This window comes from Lichenostomus cassidix, chromosome 1Aa, assembly GCF_008360975.1.
Source record: "Lichenostomus cassidix isolate B80296 chromosome 1Aa, HeHo_3.0, whole genome shotgun sequence".
Lineage (NCBI taxonomy): Eukaryota > Metazoa > Chordata > Aves > Passeriformes > Meliphagidae > Lichenostomus > Lichenostomus cassidix.
Genome location: NC_139480.1, coordinates 54,225,149 through 54,249,700, shown reverse-complemented (window position 1 = coordinate 54,249,700; position 24,552 = coordinate 54,225,149). Strand labels below are relative to the sequence as shown.

General features: G+C 43.7%; 2 protein-coding genes across 4 annotated transcripts in view; one reads left to right on the top strand and one right to left on the bottom strand.

The window, feature by feature from the left end:
* Window positions 1-24,552, bottom strand: part of RASSF8 (Ras association domain family member 8) — a 78,803-nt gene that overhangs the window by 5,330 nt on the left and 48,921 nt on the right. For all 3 annotated transcript variants that reach the window (XM_085049064.1, XM_085049063.1, XM_085049065.1), the window contains exons 3-5: window positions 15,147-15,341; window positions 2,206-3,095; window positions 81-225 (exon numbers count right to left, since the gene is read on the bottom strand). In XM_085049064.1, the coding sequence (XP_084905190.1) occupies window positions 81-225; window positions 2,206-3,095; window positions 15,147-15,249 (1,138 nt within the window). In that variant the 5' untranslated portion in view covers window positions 15,250-15,341. The remainder of the gene's footprint in view (window positions 1-80; window positions 226-2,205; window positions 3,096-15,146; window positions 15,342-24,552) is intronic.
* The window catches only part of DNAI7 (dynein axonemal intermediate chain 7), a 352,760-nt gene continuing 344,132 nt past the window's right edge, over window positions 15,925-24,552 (top strand). The window contains exon 1 of the mRNA XM_085049056.1: window positions 15,925-15,943. Coding sequence (XP_084905182.1) covers window positions 15,941-15,943 — 3 coding nt within the window. The 5' untranslated portion in view covers window positions 15,925-15,940. The remainder of the gene's footprint in view (window positions 15,944-24,552) is intronic.

Genomic DNA, 24,552 nt, shown 5'->3' with positions numbered 1-24,552 from the left:
AGCATTAAGCAGCAGTAAAGGCACTGCCAGCCCCCTCTCCCTCCTTCTCCCTCCCTCCCAAGGCATTCCAAGGGCTGTACCTCTCTCGAGCTCCACGTGTGGGGCCTCCACCTCCACGGGGTCTGCCGGCAGCACCGTCACCTTGGTTCCCGTTTGCTGGATGAACTGCTGCAGGTTCACCTGGCGCAGCTCCTTGGTCAGTTGCTCCAGTTCTTGTTCCCTGTCCTGCCAGGAAAGAGAAAACATCTGCTGAGCATATAAAGCAGCATTTCATTACCATATTTACAACTGGGCAACTAATGCTGTTCCCTTTGATGAGAAAGCCTCCAGTTTTTAAAGCTCAAATGCAAATTGAAGAACTGAAAGGTATTTTAATCTTGTAATTTAAAAAGCGAGTCAACACTCACTACACTTAGTAAAATCACACAATCAATTAAGTTGGAAAAGACCTCTGAGATCATTGAGTCCAACCTATGACCCTAATGGGTTTTTTTTTAATGTATTTTATTTTTATATTGCTTCTCAGCTGACTAGCAGATGTTTCTCATACCACCTGAGAAAAACTTTGGCACATCAGATGTAAGCAAATAAAGGTAATAGTGTGAATTCTGAAAAAATAATCAACTGAGCAGCAGTCTGGCACCAAGTCTTAGTTCTACCTGATGTGTCCAGAATGGCTTGGGCAGCTCATTTAGTTCCTCTGATCTTAAAAGGGGTATAATTCTTTTCTCTTCTCATTCTTTGCATTTTCTGTCTAAGCTTTTTTGGACAGAACTTTCTCACTCTGCAAGTGTTTTGCGCAGTGAGGCCAAAGCCTGGCTGGTTCACCACCCCTTCAAAGCACAGATGATGATTTAGGATCTTTCTCTGTACTTCTCTCATGATATGCAAATCTGGCAGCTCTGATAGATTACAATAATCTTGGACTACTATTATTCCCACACACAGAGGTTGAGCTGCTTTAGCAGACATCTTTAATTTTAGGCATGCAATAAACTATTTCTCTATTTCCTCTCTGCCAAAGCTCCGTAATACAGAGGTCACTTTATTTTTTGTGGACTTCCAGATTTGTGCACCTTTAGGTTTAGAACAAAATTGGAAAGTCTGAATTAACTGGTATCTTTCTTGAGAAAGTGAAACCTAGCCTATGAAAAGAACCATGCCAGAAATATTTTTAACTCCATCATAGCCTCAGTAAATGCTAGTGAGGATAGATAAAAGGACTTAGAGCTTTCTATCAGTAAAAATCCTTAAATGTAGCATGTCTGGAAACTTAGCATAGATAAACACGGCCAAACTGCTCACAGTTTTCATCCATTTTGCTCTGGATGAAAAGATTACCTCCCCCTGCCATCATTTAGCAAAACAGCTCCTACTGGCATGGTTCTAGGGCAAGAACAAGGATACAAAATCCCTTTACATATTCGCAGTGGAATCACCTTAATGCTACTGCAGCACTGCAGAATATATTAACAGTGAATCCTGGCAATCAGCAAGAGCCACAACTCCAGCTGATGTGTGGTGCCTTAGGACTATCTTATGTGGCACACAAAAATCCCAGCAGCCCCAATCTTTCCTCCACCTCATCCAGCTAGCAGCTGGAGTTCCATTTATTCTTTCATGTTCTATCAAGTTCCAGGTGATATAATTACTTTAGTGAGGAAACAGGGACTGGATTCTCTTTTGACACATGTGCCACAAATGCCTGAGGTGTTGAGAAAAGAAAATCCTGAACACCAGCAAGTCAGCCAGGAAGAGAGGGATGCTGTTGTTTAAAACAAAAACCCTGCAAGGTAGCAGCTTCTTTAACTCTATATCTATCTATCTATCTATCTATCTATCTATCTATCCAGGTGCTGCTTTTGGACTGTTCTTTTTAATTAATGTCTTTGGGGGGCAGACAAACCTAGAAAGGATCAGAAGTTTATCCTCAGAAAAGGCTATGGTGGTGCAAATTACTGCTTTTCTTCTCAGATAGTTTGAATGATCACATTAAACACAGGTGAAATGAAAACTGTCTGCTCTTCAAAATAAAGCCCCCAAACTGAAATGCAATTTGAAAATGAAAGCAAAACATACCCCCTTTTACCCCAATTCACTTTGGACACTTTCTCCACGTTTTCTTTCATGGGATTCAGATTTGTGTAAGAGAAATTGGACACACTCTTTGACTTTCTCTAGCTACAGATAAAAGGACAGTCTTACCTGTAATCGCTTGGTAGCTTGGCCCAAAGACCTTTCTACAGCTTTAATGCCATTTTCCAACCTCAGACTCTGCTGGCCCTGAATATCAATTTCTCCCTTCACCTTCTCAATCTTTTCCTTGACCTCTTCTTCATTCACTTGGGACTCTTGAACCTCCCGCTGCAGCTTCTCTGCCTCGAGGCCGCTCTCCATGTTGTGGATCTGAGACACGTAGTCCTTGAGCTTGCTCTCGCACTCCAGGATCCTCTGCCTCATCTCCTGCAGCTGCTCCGTCAGCTGCTTTTCGTTCTCCTGTTCGATCTGCAGCTCGTTTTCCCAGAACTCTTCCTCCTCGATCTCCACTTCGTTCCGTTTGATCTTCTGCTCCAGTTTGAGGATTTCTTCTTCCAGGCTGGCGTTGTACTTTTGCTCCCAGTAGCGGATCTCGGCTTCGTTGGACTCCAGCTGCTTCTCGATGCACTGAAGCTTCTCCGTCTGCAGGTGGATCAGCTTCTTCAACTCGTCCGCCGTCGTTTTACAGTTGTTGAGCACCTTTTGCTTGAACTCGGATTCCTTGCTCTTCCCGAAGATGTCCATGAGGCCCTTGGCGCCGCCGGTGAAGGTGAGCGATTTCCTTTTCGGCTCCCTCCTCTTCATGGCCTTGTCGCCGGGCGGCCTGAGCTTGGCCAGGGGCGGCAAGCTCTGCCGGTACAGAGTCCTCTCGGGGATGCGCGCCACGCTGTCCGACGTGGGCCGCTCGCTCAGGGAGGGCCCGGTGCGCCGCAGGATCAGCTGCACGTCGCTGGCGTACTGTCCCCACTTGTTGAGGGACACGATGGGGTTCTCGTGCGGCGCCAGGTGCCGCTCCGTGTCCCGCCACTTCTCGATCAGCGTGTAGCGCCCGGTGCGCCCTGCAAGGGAGCACAGCGTCAGCGCGGCCGCGGGGGGGCGCCGCCGCTCCGCCCGTGAGGGATGGCGGGGACACGAGGGACGGCGCCGGGACAAAACCGGGACACGAGGGACGGCGCCGGGACAAAACCGGGACACGAGGGACGGAGCCGGGACAAAACCGGGACACGAGGGACGGAGCCGGGACAAAACCGGGACACGAGGGACGGCACCGGGACAAAGCCGGGACACGGCGGGACGGCACCGGGACAGGGCCCTCCCGCCCAGCCCCGCGCGGCTGCCCGGCCCCCACCCGCTGCCTCACTCGCACATCACCGAGCGGCACTAAACCCTCCCCGCGCAGGGCGGGAACGGCGGCAGCGAGGAACGACTGACACCGTGGGAACTCGCGGAATTACACGAGTCCGCGGCAGGCTTTCACGGAGATTCACGCAATTCATGGGATCGCAGAATGGCCTGGGTTGGAAAGGACCTAAAGATGGTCCAGTTCCAGCCCCCTGCCATGGCAGGGACACCTTGCACTATCCCAGGTTGCTCAGAGCCACATCCAGCCTGGCCTTGGACACTGCCAGGGATCCAGGGGCATCCACAGCTTCTCTGGGCACCCTGTGCCAGGGCCTCAGCACTCTCACAGGGGAGAATAAAGCAAGTGACCCAGTAACCACCACGTAAATACACCGAATGCAAACCTCTGGACCAAGAAAACAAGAACAAAAACAAGGAGGAGACCCAGATCTTTCATACAGTTATGTAAAAATATCAAATTTGGAGGCTCTGTGTGTGCTGGTAAACTGTTTCATCAGTCAGAGGCAGCTGTTAATGACTGACAGAGCTTCATTCCCCAGTTCACTGAGACCCTGAGCCAGCCTGGGCCCCAGCCTGATGTGATGCCTGTGGCAGCACTGCTGATGCGACAAACCTTCACTGAGGAGAGCACAGGGACGAGAGCAGCAGAGGCTGCCTGAATTGCAAATGAACAATTGGGTTCCCTGCTCAAACTCCTCACCTGTAACAGCAGCTTCCACATCTCCACTGGGGTAACCCAGCCTTCAAGAAGAAGCTCGAGTCCTTTCATAAAGTGTTGAGAGTTTTTCTGAGTGCTCTTTTGACACAGTACAACTTACATTCATGGCTTCATTTGTTCCCTTATCAAACATACTTAAATTCAGCTTAGTAGTCTTCCTTCTCCAACACTCATTATGGGATATTTTTCTAAGCACTCCCACTACTCTGATATATGGCATTCTCCCATTTTAGAAGAGTTTCCCCCATCAAAGTAACTTCACTTAAAAGCCACAACATTATTTACAAATAGATGTGAAAGATCAACTGCTTTTAAAGCAGTTGATGCTAATGAATTTCTGAACAGCTCCACAATTGCCATTAACCTTAAAAACATCATTAACTACTTTAATGCATTACCTTCATTCATTTTCATGAGAAATGATCATTCAAATGATTTATTTCAGCACATAAAAGCCTGTCATATATGCAACTGCAGAGGGAAGGAGTTGGAAGAAATGTAGTTATCAGTGGTAATCTATTTGATATGTTCTCCTTACTCATACAACCTGCCCAATCATCACACATTTTCCAAAAGGACAAGAATATCCTAATCTCAGGCTGGAGATCTGCCCCTGACCTCCAGTCACAACACTCACATGGACTCCTCACTTCAGATTTGTAGGAAATGAACTGCACTGCGGTGATTAACACACTGAGCACCCCACAAAAATCAGACTCTGCCTCCTAAAGAGCTTCCCGAGATAGAACTACTGAGTTGGACATGGCTCCTCTGCTCTCACTTCCTCAAAATTAGCTCACAATGCAAAGAACAAGAACAAAAATCATCTGTGGAGGCACTGCCTGGAGAACAGGCAGCTTTGGCTTGTGGCTTTTCCCAGAAGGATTGGCTGGCCCAGTCAGAGACTGAAATGTCCATGCTCACTTCCAAGTTAAGAATGAGGGCTGAATGATTTGCCTGATGGAAGTCAGCAAAACAAGGTGGGCAGCACAAGAACAGCAATCCACCACTACAAATGCCTTATAAATAAATGACTCCATGAAGGCACTGGGAAAAAAAAGTGGAAAAAAGAAAAATAATCCTATCAGCATACTAACACACTTGGGCAACACTCTCAGAAAGAGATTTAAGGCATATTGTAATAAAGTAATTCAAAATCAAGGTTATAAAAGTATATGAGATAAAGTGGGGAGATTTTTGCTAACTCACAATATTGCTCATTGATCCATGAAGATTTATAGCTTTTAGTAGGCAATGGTTTTGTTATAGGAAAAATAAATGTAATACTGTTTGCCATAGCATACTGACAATAATTTCCTGGAGAGGAAAAATTAACTAAAAACATACCCCAGGACAAAGGCTGCACTTCACTGCTCTGTTTTGTTAATCTTAAAAGCTTTCAGCCTGTAATCATGGTTGTGCTACTAATGCTCATGTTATGTCAGAAACAGTCAAGTTCAAAGAAATCCTGAAATTGCAAACAGGAGTAGGTACCACTAGGGGAGTGAGCAGAGTGCAGTTTCTACTCACTCTGCTATTAAATTCATTACTTAAAAGAAATATAACAGGAGAAAAAAAAAGAAAAGAAAAGAGAGAGAGAGAGAGGAGGAAAATAAAGCTCTAACAATCTTGACTGAAAGTGAATTAAAGAATTAAGCACCGACTTGCCAAGAACTATTTTCATCTTAGTTTAGGGTTCCAAATCAACACACAGCCCTAAACAATGAACTCAGCACTCAAGATCCACATAAAAGGAAGTGTTTTGTAGAAGTAATACTTGCACAGTTCAACAACCACACCTGGAGCTCAGGATTGGTCTACAACAAAGCTGTTCTCTTCCGAGATCATTACCCAGGTCTAGTGCTCAGCCTGTGCATGACGCAGATTAACAACACCCAGACAACCACAACTGTGATGTTTGCCTGCATTAGAGGGGATTAATTCACAAATGAAAGGGTGAATGAGTTAATTCAGAACTAATGACAGAGTATTTCAGAACACAGGCGTCCCTGCAGCAAACTGCTGGTTTTGATGTGCAGCCACTGACAAGGAGAAAGCAGCTTCCCCGGGTTGTTGACGAGGAACAGTTTGACGCCTGCATGCTGCTTCTTGCCTTGCCTGCTGTCCACAAGCTTCTGGACACAAAGAGCACCTGGAAAAACACAGTCCAGCCTCATTCATGCAACCTTATTATTTTAAAAATTAAGTTACAGTTGCATTCAGGTAATGGTCATGTATCAGCAATGTAAGGCATTCCTTAAATTAAAGTGTGTTTCTCCCAGCTGAATATAATATTGAATCTCATCTGGAATTATGCAGTATCTCCAGGGAAAGTTCAGTGAGCAGGTCAGCAGTGAATCCCCTATAACTTCTGAAATAAAACTTTTCTTTAAGTGCAACTAGAACATATTAGACTTTTTTTTTTTTAATACTTCTATCAAAGCCTTGTATTGATGAGAATGGTAGAGAAAAACCATGAGACAAGCCCAAAAAAAGCCCCAGCAGCATGGTGTTCTACAGTTTCCTCTTCAGAAAACAGGAATTCAAGGGCTGGAGAAAGCAGAGAGCCTGTGCACCCTATTCCAGGTGCAGCTACTTCATGGGCAGCAGGGCAGGGAGGATTCTGCCCCTCTGCTGAGCCCCCCTGCAGGGCTGCATCCTGCCCTGGGCCCAGCACAGCAAGGACATGGAGCTGCTGGAGCCACAGCAGGGACACCAAGGGCATCCCAGGCATGGAGCAGCTCTGCTGGGAGGAAAGGCTGAGGGAATTGGGATTGTTCACGTGGAGAAGAGAAGCTTTGGGGTGACCTCACTGTGGCCTTGCAGTGCCTGAAGGGGCTGAGAGGAAAGATGGAGAGAGACTCTTGACAAGGGCCTGGAGTGACAGCACAAGGGCAATGGCTTCACACTGACTGAGAGCAGGTTTGGATATTGGGAAGAACTTGTTCCCTGTGAGGGTGCTGAGGCCCTGGCACAGGGTGCCCAGAGAAGCTGTGGCTGCCCCTGGATCCCTGGCAGTGTCCCAGGCCAGGCTGGATGTGGCTCTGAGCAACCTGGGATAGTGGAAGGTGACCCTGCCATGGCAGGGGTGGCACTGGATGAGCTTTAAGATACCTTCCAACCCAAACCATTCTATGATACTGTGAATTAGATTATGATATTACCACATACTACCATCTCAAAACAACTGTCAAGAACTTCTATCTTTTTCGCAAGACAGCAAATGACAAGCAAAACCAGAAGGAGCTCCATATTCACATCCCTGAAGCACACTCTATCTGCACAAAGGACAGCGTCAAGGTTAACAGGTTGTTTCCACCTACAGCTCCCTAAGCACACCTATCACAGGTTCTTACCACAGGAACACCTTCAAAAAAATAATTTAGTTCAAAATTGAGACAGACATCAAGAAAGGAAACAGATGGACTCCAGAATGCTGACGTTCTGACAGCCTACAAAGTAGCTGTCATGTGTGGTTTGAACCTGGCTCTAATGCTGTGACATTAAAGGGCAAACTGCACTCCGTGTCCTGCAGCTGGCTGAGCTGCACAGCCAAACACAACCTCTGGACCCAAGTGCCCACACCATGTGCCCAGCCATAGGCACACAGTCTTAGCTTGGGATTGATGTCCTTTGCTAAATTAAACAGAGATTCCATCACAATGAACGGTGATTAAACTAAGGAAATATAGGTACTAGGTAATTGAACATTTTTTTCAGACTCTCAAGAGGCAGATTTTTAAATTACACTCCATGAAGGCAGTAGGACCCATGTAAGTATTACTCACTTTAAGCTCCTCTATGTTTTAATATTTGCAGCTGACACAGTAGACAAGAGCGACTATTTCTGCTGCCAAAAGTGAAAATGAAACTCCAAAGGAAAGCAGCAGTAGCAACACTCTTGGCAAGACTGTAACCTGAGAGGTCATCAATTCTCCTTTTCAGGACAGAAATCATTCATCCCATTACTCCCTCTCAGAAGTCCATAATCCTCTACATGCAGAGCATTTCAGGCACTATGTTTTTTTGGTGCGCAGGTAGTATTATACACCATGAAAAAAATACATCTGTGCCTTATCTTTCCCATCAGGCTACAACCGTTTATGCCAAGCACCAAATAAGATGCATCTTTCCATTAAGTGTCTGCTGTGCATCAGAGCCAGGACCTACAGCAGTGAGTCAGTGCAAGGAGGTGACTCACTGCCCTGCTCTCACATCATTTCTGGGAAAGGTGGGGGAATGAGCAGTCTTAGACATGAGGGCACTTCTCCTTCCTTAGACAAGGGGCAGGGGTGGGCAAGAGCAGGCCTTTGGCACCAGAGGCCATAGAAGCATTCAGGTTGGAAAAGCCCTCCAAGATCATTGAGTCCAACCTGTGTCTGATCCCCACCTTGTCACCCAGCCCAGAGCACTGAGTGCCACATCCAGGCCCTCCTTGGACACCTCCAGGGACAGGGACTCCAAACCTCCTCGGGTAGCCCCTGCCAATGTTAACAGCCTTTTCGGTGAAATCCCTCCTGATATCCAACCTGACCCTCCCCTGGCACAGCCCGAGGCCGTTTCCTCTTGTCCTGTCCCTTGTTCACTGGAGCAGAGCTCAACCTGCCCTGGCTGTCCTCTCCTGTCAGGAGCTGTGCAGAGCCAGAAGGTCCCCCTGAGCCTCCTTTTCTCCAGGCTGAGCTCCTTTCCCAGCTCCCTCAGCTGCTCCTCATAGGAGTTACTCTCAAACTCTTCAATGCAGTCATGCTCCCAGTTTCTCCTCTTTCCCAGACACCACCAGGATGCACTCAGTGCCAGTGAAGTTGCCTGGCAGGCACATTCCTAGCTCCTGTTTTCCCCAGGGGTGCCATCACCTCTGCTGCACAGCAGCTGTGCCAAAGGCCTGCCCTACAAGGTGGCACTCTGGACAGTCTTGAAAAAAAAAAAAAAGGCAAAAAAGAAAATCTGCACCTGAGACAGAAGTTTTAAGACAGCCAAACCAAAACGGAAGATGGAGCAGTCTTGCTCTTGAGCTGAATCTGCATGAGCACCCCAGACTCAGCACAGTGCACAGTAAGAACAAACACACTGTCACCTGTCTGCACACAGGTTTCCATAGAGGTAAAACCAGACCTGCCAACACTTAGCTCAAGCCAAACCCAGACTGCCCAGAGTGCTGAAAAATGCATCCCCTCCACAACCTGGCTACAGCTTTGTGACCCACTTGGTTTCCCAGAGACAGCCTTCCAGCCCTAGGCTGCTCTTCCTTAACAAGGCAGTGCAAAAGAAAAGTAATTGCATGTGGGTAAAACCTTCTAAGAGCTCTTATTATGTGGAACACATGGGTGAAAATGCTCTGCCTTACCAAAGGGACAACAGCATTAACTCCTGAATCTTTAACAGTACTGATAGAAAAGTAATTGCTGGCAATTTTAATCAACCCAGGATGATTTGAACTCAGTATTTTTGAAATATGAAGCTGACATTTCATTCATTATGTGATACTTAAACTAACATCCACAGCAATTTAGAAAAAATACCATTCCAGCTACCTGAGAACTCGTTAAATACCCAAGATTAAGAGAAAAAAACCCTTCAAAACAGAGGTTAGAGTTTGCATTACTCAGATTTCTTAACTCATGCCATATTTTGCATCCACAGGTATGAAGCATGATGAAAAGTAACAAATCAGAGGAGGAGTCCAGTCCTAGGAAGAAATACCCACAGAAATATACAGGCTCCACTGAAGCTCTGCTGAGTTCTCCAGGCACAGCCATTGCTCCGTGACTTTATCAGGACTGAAGTCTTAGTTCATTACTATTCTCCTTGCTCTCAGAAAAAGGGTATGCATTTATCACAACCTGACAGAACAAAGTTATCACTTCATACTTTCAACTGCCTTTTGTCCAAGCACCCTGAGGTACCACATTTCTTTGAGACCTGTGTCCTAAACAGGCAAAACAGCAGGGCTGTTTGGCCGAGGTCAGACAGCAAGACATGGCAAAGCACATCCAGGAGCCCAGGTCTCCCTCTGCAAGCTTACTGGCACCAGATTTCTGAACCAGAAAGTTTACACGATCACATCATGGCAACACCACAGAGCACCACTCTCTTGTACTTATCACTCAATGTCACTATTTGAAACAGGAGAAAATGAAATTTTGGGCATGAAAACACTCAAGTTTTAAGCAGATTTAGCAGTGACACCTTCCACTATCCCAGGTTGCTCCAAGCCCTGTCCAACCTGGCCTGGGACACTGCCAGGGATCCAGGGGCAGCCACAGCTTCTCTGGGCACCCTGTGCCAGAGCCTGCCCACCCTCACAGGGAAGAATTTCTTCCTAATACCCAATCTAAAGCACCTCTCTATCAGTGCTAAGCCATTCCCCCTTGCCCTGTCACTACATGGTTTTGTAAAAGAAGTGGTATGATCTTTCCAGATACAACTCTGGCTGAGCCTTACAATGCCTAACACGTGTTTGAGACAGCATTGACATTTTAATTAATACACTCCATTTATCTTTGAGGAAAAATACTGAAAAAAAAAAAAAGACACCTAATGGCTGCATTTGCTTAATTTTAAAAAGAGACGGCTGTACTTCTTATTCAGTGAAGTAGTGCTCATATTCTCCAGCCAGAAGTACCAAAATCCACAGCACTATTTAAAGCAAGTATGCCAATTTAATTATTTGCCACAGAAAATTACAGGGAGGAGGGCAGCAGGTTTCTTTTGGTAAGAAATTCAAACTTTGTGTCTCTAGACTGAAATATTCTCTTTCTAGGAAACAAACATGTCATTCTGAGCACAGGAGATGTGTTCTAGGCTCCAGGGCTAAAGGAAATCACAACAAATGCAGTAAAAATCCTCATGGGAGCTGGAAGTGGGAGAGCAACAAGTCTGAAGGAACAGGGCAAGTGACTGTTCATAACTGTGACTGCACTATTCATTGCCACATTGCTTTGGAACAATTTTTTTTATTTTTTGTGTTTGCCAGTAAAAGCCAATTAAAAAAACAAAAGTATCTACAGTTAAACTACCTAAGCTTAAACCATCAGCTAAAACGATTAGCTCACTTTTTTTAGGATACCACCTGCTTTTCCCCTCAGTACCACAATGCTCTTTTGAGAAGAGTCACTATGCTCACACACACTCAAAAGAGACCTTGGGCTGGATTCATCGGCCATCTCAACACACATAGTTTAAAAGTATCAACAATTTTTGTTTTACTTGTTTTTAGTGGCCCAAATAAAGAAGAGGAATCAAAATGACCAAGCAATGTTTATATGCAGAGATTCTGGCATGATTTTCACAGAATGCACACAAGAGTTAGTGAAGAATTTGCTGTCAAATGTACATTTTTAAAAGGGACAAAGATGAATCTTGGAAAAGCTCATCTCTCCTCGCAAAAAATATTTTTAAAACAAGCCTCATGGTTGTCTTCTATTTTAATTGTGTGCTGAGGTGAATTTTTCTTTTGGTGAGGGCTTAGTTTCTCACAATGAAACAATAATTTCTCTTATTTGTATTAAAAAGCCACATCCTCTTTGTAACTTGCAAACAGCTTGAGTAAAGAAAAAAAAAAATAAAGGAGACCTAGATAAGAGTCGTAAAAGGTAGTATCAAGTGTTTTTCAAGATCCCAGTGAGAGATGATTTCACTCTCTGGAAACTTGTAACTGAATAGTTTTTAGGTCTGTCTTGAACAGAATTCCAGCAGTCCTCCCTCCAGCTAAGGCACTTCCAGCTCCTTCTAAGTTAGAGATACAGTCAGTTTCAGCATCTGGAATTACATCCAATTGATATTATTCTCGCTTGCATTCAATAAATTACGTACACATTTTTTTTAATAAGCTTTGTTGGGATCACCAAAGGAGATAACTCTCCCTTCTTTTTTTATCTTAAAGAATGAGAGTGTTCTGAGATTGAATTCAAACTCTTTAGAAATTAAAAAAAAAAGGAAAAAAACCCAGCCAAAACCCTCTAAAATTCTTGCTTTGGGTAGAGTAATTTCTTATTCTGCAGTGATCAAGAGATGAGCAGCAGGGGAAGGGGAAGGAGATGACAGTAAAAGAAGAGGTAACACAAATGTTATTCATCAGGAGTACAGCCCCAGAGAGACACTTTTTTACTGAAGGAGCTCCAATTTCTAAGGAATCAAGGAGCATTAGCCAGGCAAGTTAAGTGACAGAATGCCATGGCCAAAGGATTAGACACTGGATATGGGATAGGACCTCTTGCAAAGGCTCACAGCCCAGTATAATTTGTTGGTTTTTTTTTTCCTGGGTAAAATCTCCCTAGAACATAAAAAAAGAAAACAAGCAAAAAAACCAACAAACTTTTGTATCCTGAAGCTGTTGCTGAATTTCCATGACACAAGGGAAGAGCTGGAAAGTGCATAGATGGAAACCTTTATTGCTCTTATCACAGCAGGAGATCAGGAGACAGGGCCCTGCATTCGATCAAGTGACGGCAAAAGGCACTTTTTTAAATACAAGAAATTCCATTTAAGGACAACACCCTCTCACTGCCAGGGGGAGTAAACACTGCTGCCATGGGGTCTCCACACTTGGCCACATTCAGAACCCAACTGTCCCTGGTCCTGTGCAACCTGCTCTGCCTGACCCTGCTTTGAGCAGCAGATTTGGACTGGATAATGTCCAAAGGTGCCTTTTAACCACAGCCCACTCCATAAGGATTTTGATTTTCCTATTTTTGAAATACAGAATAAAGCTTTATTTTTCACAAGTCTAGAATATAGGCAGCTTCATTTGTCTATGAGAAGCTTAACTATGGATGTCTTAATCCAGGTATCTTTAGCTTGTCCTTTCCTCAGTGGATATGGCTGTAAAATAAGCCAGTTTGCAGATATTCCAGATGCTGCACTTCTAGAAAATAATACACTTCTCACAGTTCACATTTCAGGCTTGGTGAAGAAGACTGTGTTGTGTGTGCTGCATGCTTTAAGTCAAGGACCTAGTAATAAACTGTAAGGCATAATAAAACAAAAGGAGCCTCTCACAAACTTTACAGACAGACAAAATAATCCTGAGTGCAGCCAAGTTATGTGACTGCTGAAGGAGCCAGACTGCAAAGTGGAAAATCCCATCAGAGCCAATCGAGGGGGAAGCCAACTAAGACTGGCCACTTTCCACCACCAAATGTCAGGTGAGAGCTAGAGGAACACATTTTAACAGATTCCCATTCAAATTCGAGTGACAATTACTCCTGGGAAGCTGGGGCCTACAGCCAGATCACAGGGGCAGACATATGGCTGCTGTCCTGACCAACAGCCTGACAGGAGGGCTGGGAAAGCCCTACCTGCCAAAGACACACAGGGAATTTATATGGTGTTTGATACTGTCCTAGCTGCCCCAGTGAGAGGGGAATTGTTCTGGGGGTTTTCTAGAGAGGTTATTTGCCTCAGGAAGGAATTTCCAAAGGATTAGCTTCATTTGGCTCTGGTTGCAAACTGAAATTTATCTCGGCATGGAAGCAGAGTCGCCTGTCCCAGACAAACTGGTGATGTGTTACAGAAAAGGAAGTCTGCAGAGCTGACAAAACCTGTGTGTGTTTCCAAGGCTGAGGGAGTCTTTACAGAGTTCAGGCTGATAACTGAGGATACAGGAAAAAAAAAACCCAAGGAGAAATTGCACAGGAGAACATTAAATTACTGTCTAGAACTGGAAGTCTGACATTTCTGTGGGAGAAGGCAAAGGAAACAGAATTGAAAGAGATATTGGAAGCAAAGTGAAGAACAAAAGCATCACAACCACTTCACTATTTCTAAACATGTATCACTTCATCATTACTAGAAAATGATCATGCTAGCAGAATTGTTTCTAAAAAGCCCTGCAGGCAGAAAATGAGATATGGAAGCAATTCATGAACCAATTACTATTAAACAAAAAGCTGCAACTAACACAACCAGAAAAAGCACATTTAACAGCTTAACATCAAACACAAGATTTGAGAGACAAACTGACTTGCTACAATTATTAAATGAAGCCTTAAAAGTTACTTGATGCATATAGAGATGCACATGCTACCATTGTGTTCAAACCCCTTAATCTATAAAATACAAAAGTGCCAGTCTTCCACTCCATCAGATGAAAATAGATAGAAGTGATATTTAGAAGATTAACATTTAAATACATAAACCTCACTATTTCAGAGAAATTGACTTTGTGCTTACAGGTAGAATACTTCATTGACATTCATGGGCCTAACTTGCTCTTTATTAGAAAATTATTATTTTAAAATTGAGTCTAACTGCTAATACAATCTGACAAAAATGCTGGCATACTGAAAAATGCAAAAGCTTGCCTTTAAACTATTAATTTTAGGTAAAACGTAGGTTTTAATGTCTAAATTTAAATAGTATGCAAGCCAATTATAACATTTCAGCAAAGAATAAGTATCAGCATAGGAAATACTGAAGGGATGAGGTTGAGGCTTATTCAGGGTGTTAATCACTGAGCAAGATCTGACAAGACCGTCCTGTGGTGGAGCCTGGAAGATTTTCCTTTTTTCTTCTAAATTCTTCAGCAAAGAGCTAACAGCATAGAGACTTGCAAGTTACCCAATCGTGAGCAGTGAGTTATGGGGGATGCAGGAGTAAGAGGAGACCCTGAAGGATCTATTTCATTGATCTACACTATTCCCAGTATAGCTAAAGACACTTACAATGAGTATAATTTCAATGAACATCATTAGGATGTGAAAGCCAACCAATTATATTGCACTGCTTTTTTATTTTCTTTGGTACTCAGAGTATTGGCAGTTTAGCACCATCCTTAGTCCAGGCTGCATTTACAACAACAAGCAGCAGCATAATTATTATTACTTAGAGAATAAATTTTATCTGAATGCAAGTTTATAGATTTCAAAGTGTTTCTTTTCTGTCTTTTTAATCTCTCTCTAGCAGGTGAAAAATCCAAGGCTACAAGTTCACGCTGCAAGGTTATCCCACTGTGCATTTTATTTTCTGCTCTGATGGCACCCCACCCTCCCTTGGTTTAGCTTCACCCCACTTCCCAGCTGGCAGTACTCACCAATAGCCTGAGCAAGGGCTATGACAACTTCCTGGCATGTTGTGACTTCGGTGACACCACACACGATTCTCTGCACTCCATCCACCCATACCTTGAGCTCCATGGTTCACCAGATCATCCAAGAGCCATGAATGCAAGTCAGTCAAGTCATACTTGCACTACAGCAAAGACAACGCAGCTGACGGCCTGCAGCAGCTGGAAGAGAAAAATCCTGGTGTTTATAGCAAAGAAATTTTAAAAGTTGACAATTTCACATTGACATCTATTGGGCAGGAGGGGCAACACAGCTTGCTTTCTTTAAAAACAGCAACAGGAAACAAATATCCACACATTTTGGGGGCAGAGTGGCTGGAAAGCTGCCCAGTGGAAAAGGACCTGGGGATGCTGGTCAACAGCATTGAGTCCTCGAGTGCTGTGTCCAGTTCTGGGCCCCTCATTTCAGGAAGGACACTGAGGGGCTGGAGAGTGTCCAGGGAAGGCAACAGAGCTGGGGAAGGGTCTGGAGAGCCAGGAGGGGCCGAGGGAGCTGGGAAAGGAGCTCAGCCTGGAGCAAAGGAGGCTCAGGGGGACCTTGTGGCTCTGCACAGCTCCTGACAGGAGGGGACAGCCAGGGGGTCAGGCTGTGCTCCAGGGAATAGGGACAGGAGGAGAGGGAACAGCCTCAAGCTGTGGCAGGGGAGGTACAGGTTGAATATCAGCAGGAATTTTTTCAGCCTTTGGAAGGGGCTGCCCAAGGAGGAGGTGGAGTCCAAGGAAGGAGTGGATGTGGCACTCAGTGCTCTGGGCTGGGTGACATGGTGGGGATTGGTCACAGGTTGGACTTGGTGACCCTGGAGGTCTTATCCAACCTTAGTAAGTCTGTGATTCCATTCCAGGATCCCATGCTTTACCAACATCTACCTCTTCTTCAGGCACACCCAAAAGTTTCATTACAGTTTATTTTCTAAAATTTTAGAAGCTGTTACAAAAAGAGCACCCAGAGAAATAGCACTAAAGAAACAACTCCAGAATAAACTCCTAACAGTTTGCAGTAACAGGTGCCCCTGTTCCTTTATCTGCTGCCTGGATGTCTCAAGGGACTGGTTAGGAATGCTTTCAATGTTTTTTCAATAATTCCTAGCAGGTGGGGCTGTAGCAAAACAAGGGGGAAACATTTTTAATTACAGCCATCCATGAGAGTCCAACTTGGTCTCCGTGCAGAAGCAGCTGAAGGTTCCTATTCCTCACAAACCTGTGCATTTTGTACCAGAACCCAGAAAGGAAAATGAGCAGAGAGACTGCTTCTCTCTTCCTCTGAAACAAGATGCATCAGGCAAAGTGTTGTAGGGGTGGTTTAACCCCTACCAGCACTGTGCTGGTTCTGTGAGGAAACAGATGTTGTCTAATATCTTATCCTAGGTTTTTCCATAGGCACTGCAATGATACTAAACAAACGAAAAAAATTTTGAAGTAAACCCACCAAAAACTTTGTCTTCAAAAGATAGAATCTCCCCCCAAAACGCAACAAAAACCAAAGCACCAATAATGATGATTAAGTCTTAAAAACCCCACAAATGAACAAGAAAGCAAATACCCAAAAACCACCTACACACCAACCAACAACAAAAACCCAAAAACAAATAAAGAAAGCCTAATAAGACAGCTGGGCTACTTAAGCAGATAGAGGAAAAATAAACTGTGATAATACCATAAAAGAAGCTCATGTATTCAGGTAATCCTATATGGATAAAGCGATAAAATTAAAAACAATATTTTTGAAGAATTAAGTACCAGGAAATCGGATAACACAGGGATGGAGTGAAAGAACTCTGAAAATTATTTAGAGGAGATTAGTGAAGACAGGCAGGGTAGGGCTACACAAGAAACATGGAATCTGATGATGCTGATGGACTGAACAGAACTGCACGTCGAGGCAGAAATGGTGCAGGGAACACTAAGCAAATACATAGTGCTGTTCACATTTACAGTCTAACCAGAGCTGCTTTCTCCTGGGGAAGTGAACATCTCTTTCTGCAGCAAGAAGATGCACCAGTGCAGCCCTCAAGCTAGAGGGAGAAGTGACTTCACTTCTGCAACCAAACAGTTCCTCCAGCAGCTGACAAATGCTGACACATGATCCAGAGGACTCCTGGAAGATCCTCACCTGACAGGCTGGGGCAGCAACAACCTCAGAGCCTGTAAGAGCCAGAAGGGTCCCAGCACATGGACAGGATGAGCTCTAGCAGGGAAGCACCAAGCAGTGAACTCAGACCAGCACAGTTTCCCCAAAATCCCTGTCCAAACCTACCTGTTCAGAAGTATATGTAAAATTATATAAGTAAAACCAGATTTCAAACAGACTTGCACACTCAATAGAAAAGTGATACCTTTTAAGAATACCAGCATTTACAGAAACAATATTTTGATAAATATTTTCCTACATAAAGCTGGATAATTCAAAGAAAGCTACTATCTGCACAGGCATTAACAGTGTACAAACACAAACACTTCCATCAGGTTAACACCATTTTAAAGAACCAATAAACTAAGCAGAAGAAAGTCTTTTACCAGCCCATAACAGAACAGCAACTGAGAAAGCACCTCACAGGCTCCATCAGTGACCTCTGCTGTTTGTTCTTGGACCAGTTGTGTTCACAAATAAACAGACCTCACATTCCCAGCCCAGCTGTAAGGAACTTTATTAATTAACTTAATATCTTGCTGAAGGTTGAACAGTTCAGGTTTCCTGGCACCAACCAAGCCATCTCTCCATGCGACAACGCACATGTCAGCAAAGCATCCGACAGCTCTAATTGTTTTTCTGTCTGTCAACATCCAAAGTATTATCTCAATTTAGCAAGCCAGCAAGTGCATTTTTTCCCCCCAGTCAGCACACAGCACAGTCTTCTGCTCAGTGCAGATCAGGTTTGGTCATTTGTTTTCCTACAGTCCATCTTTAAAAAAAGCAAAGACTAAAGGAGAGGCGTCATATAATAAGGAAATACTTGCTGACACTTCCAAGTTTGAAGAAAGCATTCACCAAAGCAAATGATCTGAACAAAGTGCCTTTGAAACATTCAAGCTCAGGAGAAACATTCATTTCTTACAGGACAAATAGTTTTAATAGACTAAATAATATAAAGAATTTGTGGTACATGCGTCCATCTGACCAACAGGCAGGGCTGAATGAAAGGAGTGTGTTAATAAAAGGTCTGCACATCCCTGGAGGTGTTCAAGGAATGGCTGATGTGGCACTCAGTGCTCTGGTTTAGTTGACAAGCTGACTGAGCCCAGCTTGGACTCAACGATCCTGGAGGTCTTTTCCAACCTCACTGATTGTGTGATTCCATGTGCCCCACACGTGCTCACAAGATTCTCTGGGGACCTTCCACTAAGAACACTGGAAATGTTAGATCCATGTGCTGAAATCACTGTGTCTCATTAGAGTTTCTATGCAAAGTAGAAACTGCAGTAAGTTTTAAAAAAATTAAAAAGAAATCTAGGATTGGTTTGGTTTCTAGGATTGTGCAGTAGAAGTTCCCAGAGAGGTCTGGAAACCAGAAAATCTTCTGGCCACATGCTTATCTCTGCTTCCCCAACATACCTCTGTAGCACCTTTTTATTAGCCTTTGGTTTTCCTTCATATGCATTCAGTTCTTTATTTGCTGTTAGTTAACTTTCATACCAGTAATAGCTGATTTGCCTTGCCACTGAGGGCCATCTGACAGCCCCAAATATATTTTTCGACCTGAAATCTGTGTCCAGAATGCACACTGTGTTTTTATATTGGAGGAGGAAAAATAATCCTTGCCACCAATACTGTACAAATTTCTTTCTGAAGCCAGTGGAAGGGGTGGGGGGGGGGGAAAGAAAAACTCACTTGAGGTTTCTCAATTCCTTAAGTTCAAAACCAGTTCACCTTATGCATAACTTATTTCAGCAATGACTGGGAATAGGAATGCACAACTAATTTACTGAGGGCAAACAAGCCAAAGCACGTCTGTGATCACAGCTTTTTCCCAGTTTGTCAGCCATCAGTTCCACAGCCACACGTAGTTCTGCTTGGAACCAAGCACTGGAAATCTGGCATTCCACAGCTACTTCCTTCCCCCACTTCACCACCTTGCCTGAAGCCTCCTCAATTACCTTGTTTACCATGCATTAAGCATTTTCCCTAAATTCCCCTTTCATCCTAATTGGCTGATGGTATCTTACTCTTTCAGATATTTGCTCAGTTTTTAAGTGTAAATAAAATCCAGCATATATATATATATATACATATATGTACATATATACACACACAAACATATATATAGATATATATGCTACTATTTAGCTACCTCTCCACAACCTGCTTACAAAATATAGAAAAGGCTGAGGCTTCACAAAAGACAAACAGATCAGACTAAGCGCAAAGGGCTTTCCTAGCATTTAAGAAAAAAAAGATATTCCAGGCAGATGTTTGCAGAACACCTTCACATAAGTGTTAAGTCATGAGGAAATCTGAGAGCTAAAATCAAGATGCCAATTTCGCCTCATTTCTAATTTTTAGAAGGTTCATACTGTCTGAAACCATCACGCACCTCAAACCAGGGCTAAAACCTGCTGCAGCAGAATTTTGACCAACCAGCTCAACGACTTTCTGTAGCCCCAGCAAGTCCTCAGCATGTTGTTTATTACACTTAGAAGTCAGGGTGCTTCCATTTGTAATTAGCAATAACCAAACATCATTTGGAGTTCGGCATTTACCCTTTATTTTCCATTCTCTGTGCACTATGGCCAAGCTGTGCTCCTTGTTTTGCCCTATTATGACATCAGGTAGGGCCCTGGACAAACAGGCAGCTTGTTCCACCCATGCTGTAAGCCATTAATAAGAATAATTAGTCAGTGCTAGTGAGGCTTGATTGGAAAATACCAAACAAAGGAACATAAATGAGCCAGTGCAGCTATCCAGAAAGAGTTCAAAACTAACCAGAAGAGCATGGCAGTGCCTTCCCTGTGAACAGGGATGCATTTGGAAGGTCTTCCCCACCATAAGAACCCTGGCACAGAGCCAAGTAAAATTTTCCAGATGAAGATAACTGCAAATACAGAATTGGTTGCTAGAAATAAGCTCCCTAGCATTTACCAAAAATCCTCCTCCCTTAGACTGATGAAGAAGAATATCCTGCAAGATATGCAGCTTCCCATCAGCAAAGGGTAAAAACATTTCACGTCAGGTTCAAGTCAAAAATATCCAAGTGAAAGTCTCCTGCAAGACTTTCATTTGGCAAAACTTTTATCAGAAAGGAACAGGTTGTGGGGTTGAAATCAGGCTATGACTTTCTTTGAAAAGAAAGTGTTTACACAGTGTTTTTCTGTGGGACTAACCCTCGTGGAGGTTATTCTTGCGCTATTCCAGAAGAACACTCTGACATAATAAGCACTGCTTGAAACAAATAAACCAGAGGTCCCACAACCATGAAGATGATAGTGTTGAGAGTGAGCTTGAGAGAGAGTTCAGGACCAAGGAATTTTCCTCCACGAGACTGGCCAAAAGATGGTCTGACAGCTTTGTGTCACAGACCCAAATCCCGATGCCCAAAGTGATATCCAAACAGACACAACACACACACACCTCTCCTGTGAGAGGACAGTACAGCACCAGCACAGGAGTGTGTGTAAGCATTAAAGTGCAGGCAGTTGTTCTAGCAACAATAGCTGCACAAAATCATGCCTCTGGATAACCCAAAATTCCCCAAGTTGCAGCTTCCCAGACAAATTACCAGTTGACTTCCATCCAGGAACCCTCAACTGCCTAGAACTGGAACTGCTGCTTGCACTGCAATTTCTCCTGCTGCAATACAGCTAACAATTTGGTGGGAAAAAATGAAGGAAAGAAACATTGTTCTGAAGCAGGACAGCTACAGCTGGTATTTTGCCTAATTACAGAACATTCCCGACCTCTCCCTGAGCTACAATCTCTCCTTGAGCTGCAATCTTTACAGCACAGAAAAAACAAATTGTATCTTCTCTCTGTATTGGTGAGAATTAGCTAGAAAGAATTAACTTGTTTTCTTTTAGGGGTGGAGGAGTGATAGCAGGAGGTAAAGCATTCATCCATGCTTCTTGTCATCCCTTGAGAAGATACTACTATTTGTTAATGGCAACCTGAAATAGTTCTTCCACCTTGAAAACTGTATTTTTATCTTCAGTTTTAATTCTAAGACTGATCTCTGACTTCAGCAAGTGTGTTAAGTCTTTAGGACATCTTCCTGCATAGTGTTTTAATCTAAATCACACGTGACAATCTGAAGAAACCAGAGGCACCACTTAGTAATGACTCAACTGCAGCACGAAACAACATTCATCCAATATGGGGTATGAGTGATGACATTACTACAAACCTGTATGATCCCAAACTGTCTAAAATTCTCACACCTTTCACAGGAAAAGTGAAGTCCAACCATCTGTCACAAGCATATATTGATGGTTGGACTGATAGTGCTCTTACCACAGTCTGGAACACCTTGTTATCTTAAGGCTTGACCCAGTGGTGCTGCAAAGCGTTTTCAAATCCCCACAAAACGTTTGAAAGAAAACAAGCCAGCAGGTGAGCCAAGGAAACAGATGGCTTACTGAAGTTCCTTTATATTTGGTCACTGCTGAGAGCATAACCTTGCATTTCTAACAGTAAGTTTCACACTCTGGCACTTACATTAATTCAACAGGAACAACCTCTCTGAAATTAATACTCTCCTTTCCCCAAGATTAGATATAAAAAGCATCCAAACTCCACATGGAATTGTGGTACAAAAACCCAAGGGCATTTTGGAAATGTTGACAGCACTTCAGTCAGAGTTTCAAGGATCCTTGCTTCTACTAGATTTCAGTCAGAGAGTTTCTAAAGCAGATGTTTAAAAATCTAAAACTTCAGAGCATTATATTTAGGATATGTACCAGCAAACCAACACAAGATCTGATGCAGCACTTCTTTCAGTCTTGAGATAGGATTTACTTTGATACAAGTCTGAATTCAATTCAAGCAGGCTTACTCAATAAATCCCAGCCCTGAATCTGTTCCAGGATTAGGACTCAAGTATCAACTGCTTCATTTTACACAAAGCACTCCTTTTCCTCATTCTGTAGTTTAGCTACTAACAAACAAAAATGTCAGTAGGAAACATCAGAATCCTACTAGAGAGGCAGGATTGAGTGGATTCATCCTAGAAAGCCTCACTGACCACCACTGTTCTAGGAAGGGCTGGATCACAGCATCACAGAATGGTTTGAGTTGGAAGGGATCTTAAAGCCCATCCAGTTCCACCCCCTGCCATGGGCAGGGACACCTTCCACTGTCCCAGGCTGCTCAGAGCCACATCCAGCCTGGCCTTGGACACTGCCAGGGATCCAGGGGCAGCCACAGCTTCTCTGGGCACCCTGTGCCAGGGCCTCAGCACCCTCACAGGGGAGAATGTCTTCCTAATATCCAAACCTGCTCTCAGTCAGTGTGAAGCCATTGTCCCTTGTCCTGTCACTCCAGGCCCTTGTCCAGAGTCTCTCCATCTCTCCTGCAGGCTCCCTTCAGGCACTGCAAGGCCACAGTGAGGTCACCCCAAAGGTTCTCTTCTGCAGGTGAACAATCCCAATTCCCTCAGCCTTTCCTCCCAGCAGAGCTGCTCCATGCCTGGGATGCCCTTGGTGTCCCTGCTGTGGCTCCAGCAGGATAAGTGGTAGCAGCACAGCAGAGGTTCAGACAGCAGCTGGAATGGATTTATTCTATGGCAGAGGAATATCCTTTTCCAGATATGTTAGCCAAGGAGCCTGCACTGCATATAAATCCTGTGACAAACAGCTCAAAAAAAGACATGTGCATTAAATAAACATCTCCTGATTCATCATCTCAGTCAGCAGGCAGACATTTACTGCACTCTAATGTCTTCCAAAGCTGTGTAAGTATTTGTTCCTCATTAGTAGCAAATATATAGTGCATTTGAGAAAACAGCTTTATTACACACCACTTTATTAATAAACAGCAGCATTAGGTGGAAGTCACATCTATACATCTCTAATATGGTCTAAATAGTGTGTGGGAGTGAAAGAAAACAAAGAGCAGAGAAATAAGCTGGTTCATTGCAGGGGAAATATTTATACGAAAGCTACAACAGACACACCTTACTTCAAAGTTGCCTTAGACCTCGAGATGCCCTGGCTTCAAAGGAGACAAAACAGGTCACTCTCCAAACTGGTTCCAAGCAAGACACAGCTCCACCCGTTCAACTTTTCCCCTCTCCCATCACGGCTTGTCCACAAACACTCACACCCAGCTGAGGGGCTGAAGACATTGGTGTGTAATTGCCAATATTTACCCTAACGAGGCAATGAGCTCATCTGCTCCGTTTTGGCAAGAGCTGCATTAACTCTTGTTCTTGTAGGGCTGAATCTATTCCTTGCATTTCAGACAAGCCCACGTGCAGCAGTTGCTGGGCTTAGTTATTTGACTGCAGCTACCCTGACTCTCAGCTGTCAGAGGTGCTCCCTGCACCCAAAACGTGAGCTGGGGGCAAATTTCAGGAAAAAAAATACAGAAAACTTCTATTTCCCACATTTCAAGATATGGACCAAAACACAGCACCTTCTTCCTCTGTGTTGTGATGAACCTTGAAAACAAATGAGCACATTCCTCCACTTCCAAGTCTGCACTGAAGGATGCAGGAAATAAAACATATCTTGCAATTGAAAACTATTTACATTTGAATTGACAGAAGTTTTAAAAGTCAGTTAGGCACATGGTTTAGAACCATGGTATGACAGGACTGCCGAAATCTCACTATAATGAAATGCAATTTCTGAAACAGAAACAAGGGGAGGCACTTTCAACTTATTTAACATAACTTATTTAACATAACTGTTCCAAAAAATTATAACCTCAAAGCTTTACTCAGTGAGCAGCTACATTATTCATCACACATTACCTAAGAAATTTCAAGTTGCTCTCCTGGCAACCTAGAAAAGTCTGCAAGACAGAACAGAACTTACTACTCCAAGGAGTCTTGAACCAGTTAAGCAAGATAAATGAGTGGGGGGAACCCATCCCTTTCTAAAATTTACACTTGGCTGTGCTTACTTCCATATTTCCCCAGGCACAAAAGAACTTCTTTATTTCTTCTATTATCTATTTATAGGACTCAGCTGGATCACTTAAGTATTTCCCCTCTCTTGACAATTGTGAGCTTGGCTAATTTTATTAGAGCAAAATCTGAGGTAATCATAACACACAGCAATAGTTTATGGGCTAAAATACTCTAAGTGCATTACTTAATTCATGGAATCATGGAATGGGCTGGGTTGGAAGGGACCTTCAAGACCATCTTGTTCCACTCCCTGCCATGCACAGGGACACCTTCCACTATCCCAGGTTGCTCAGAGCCACATCCAGCCTGGCCTT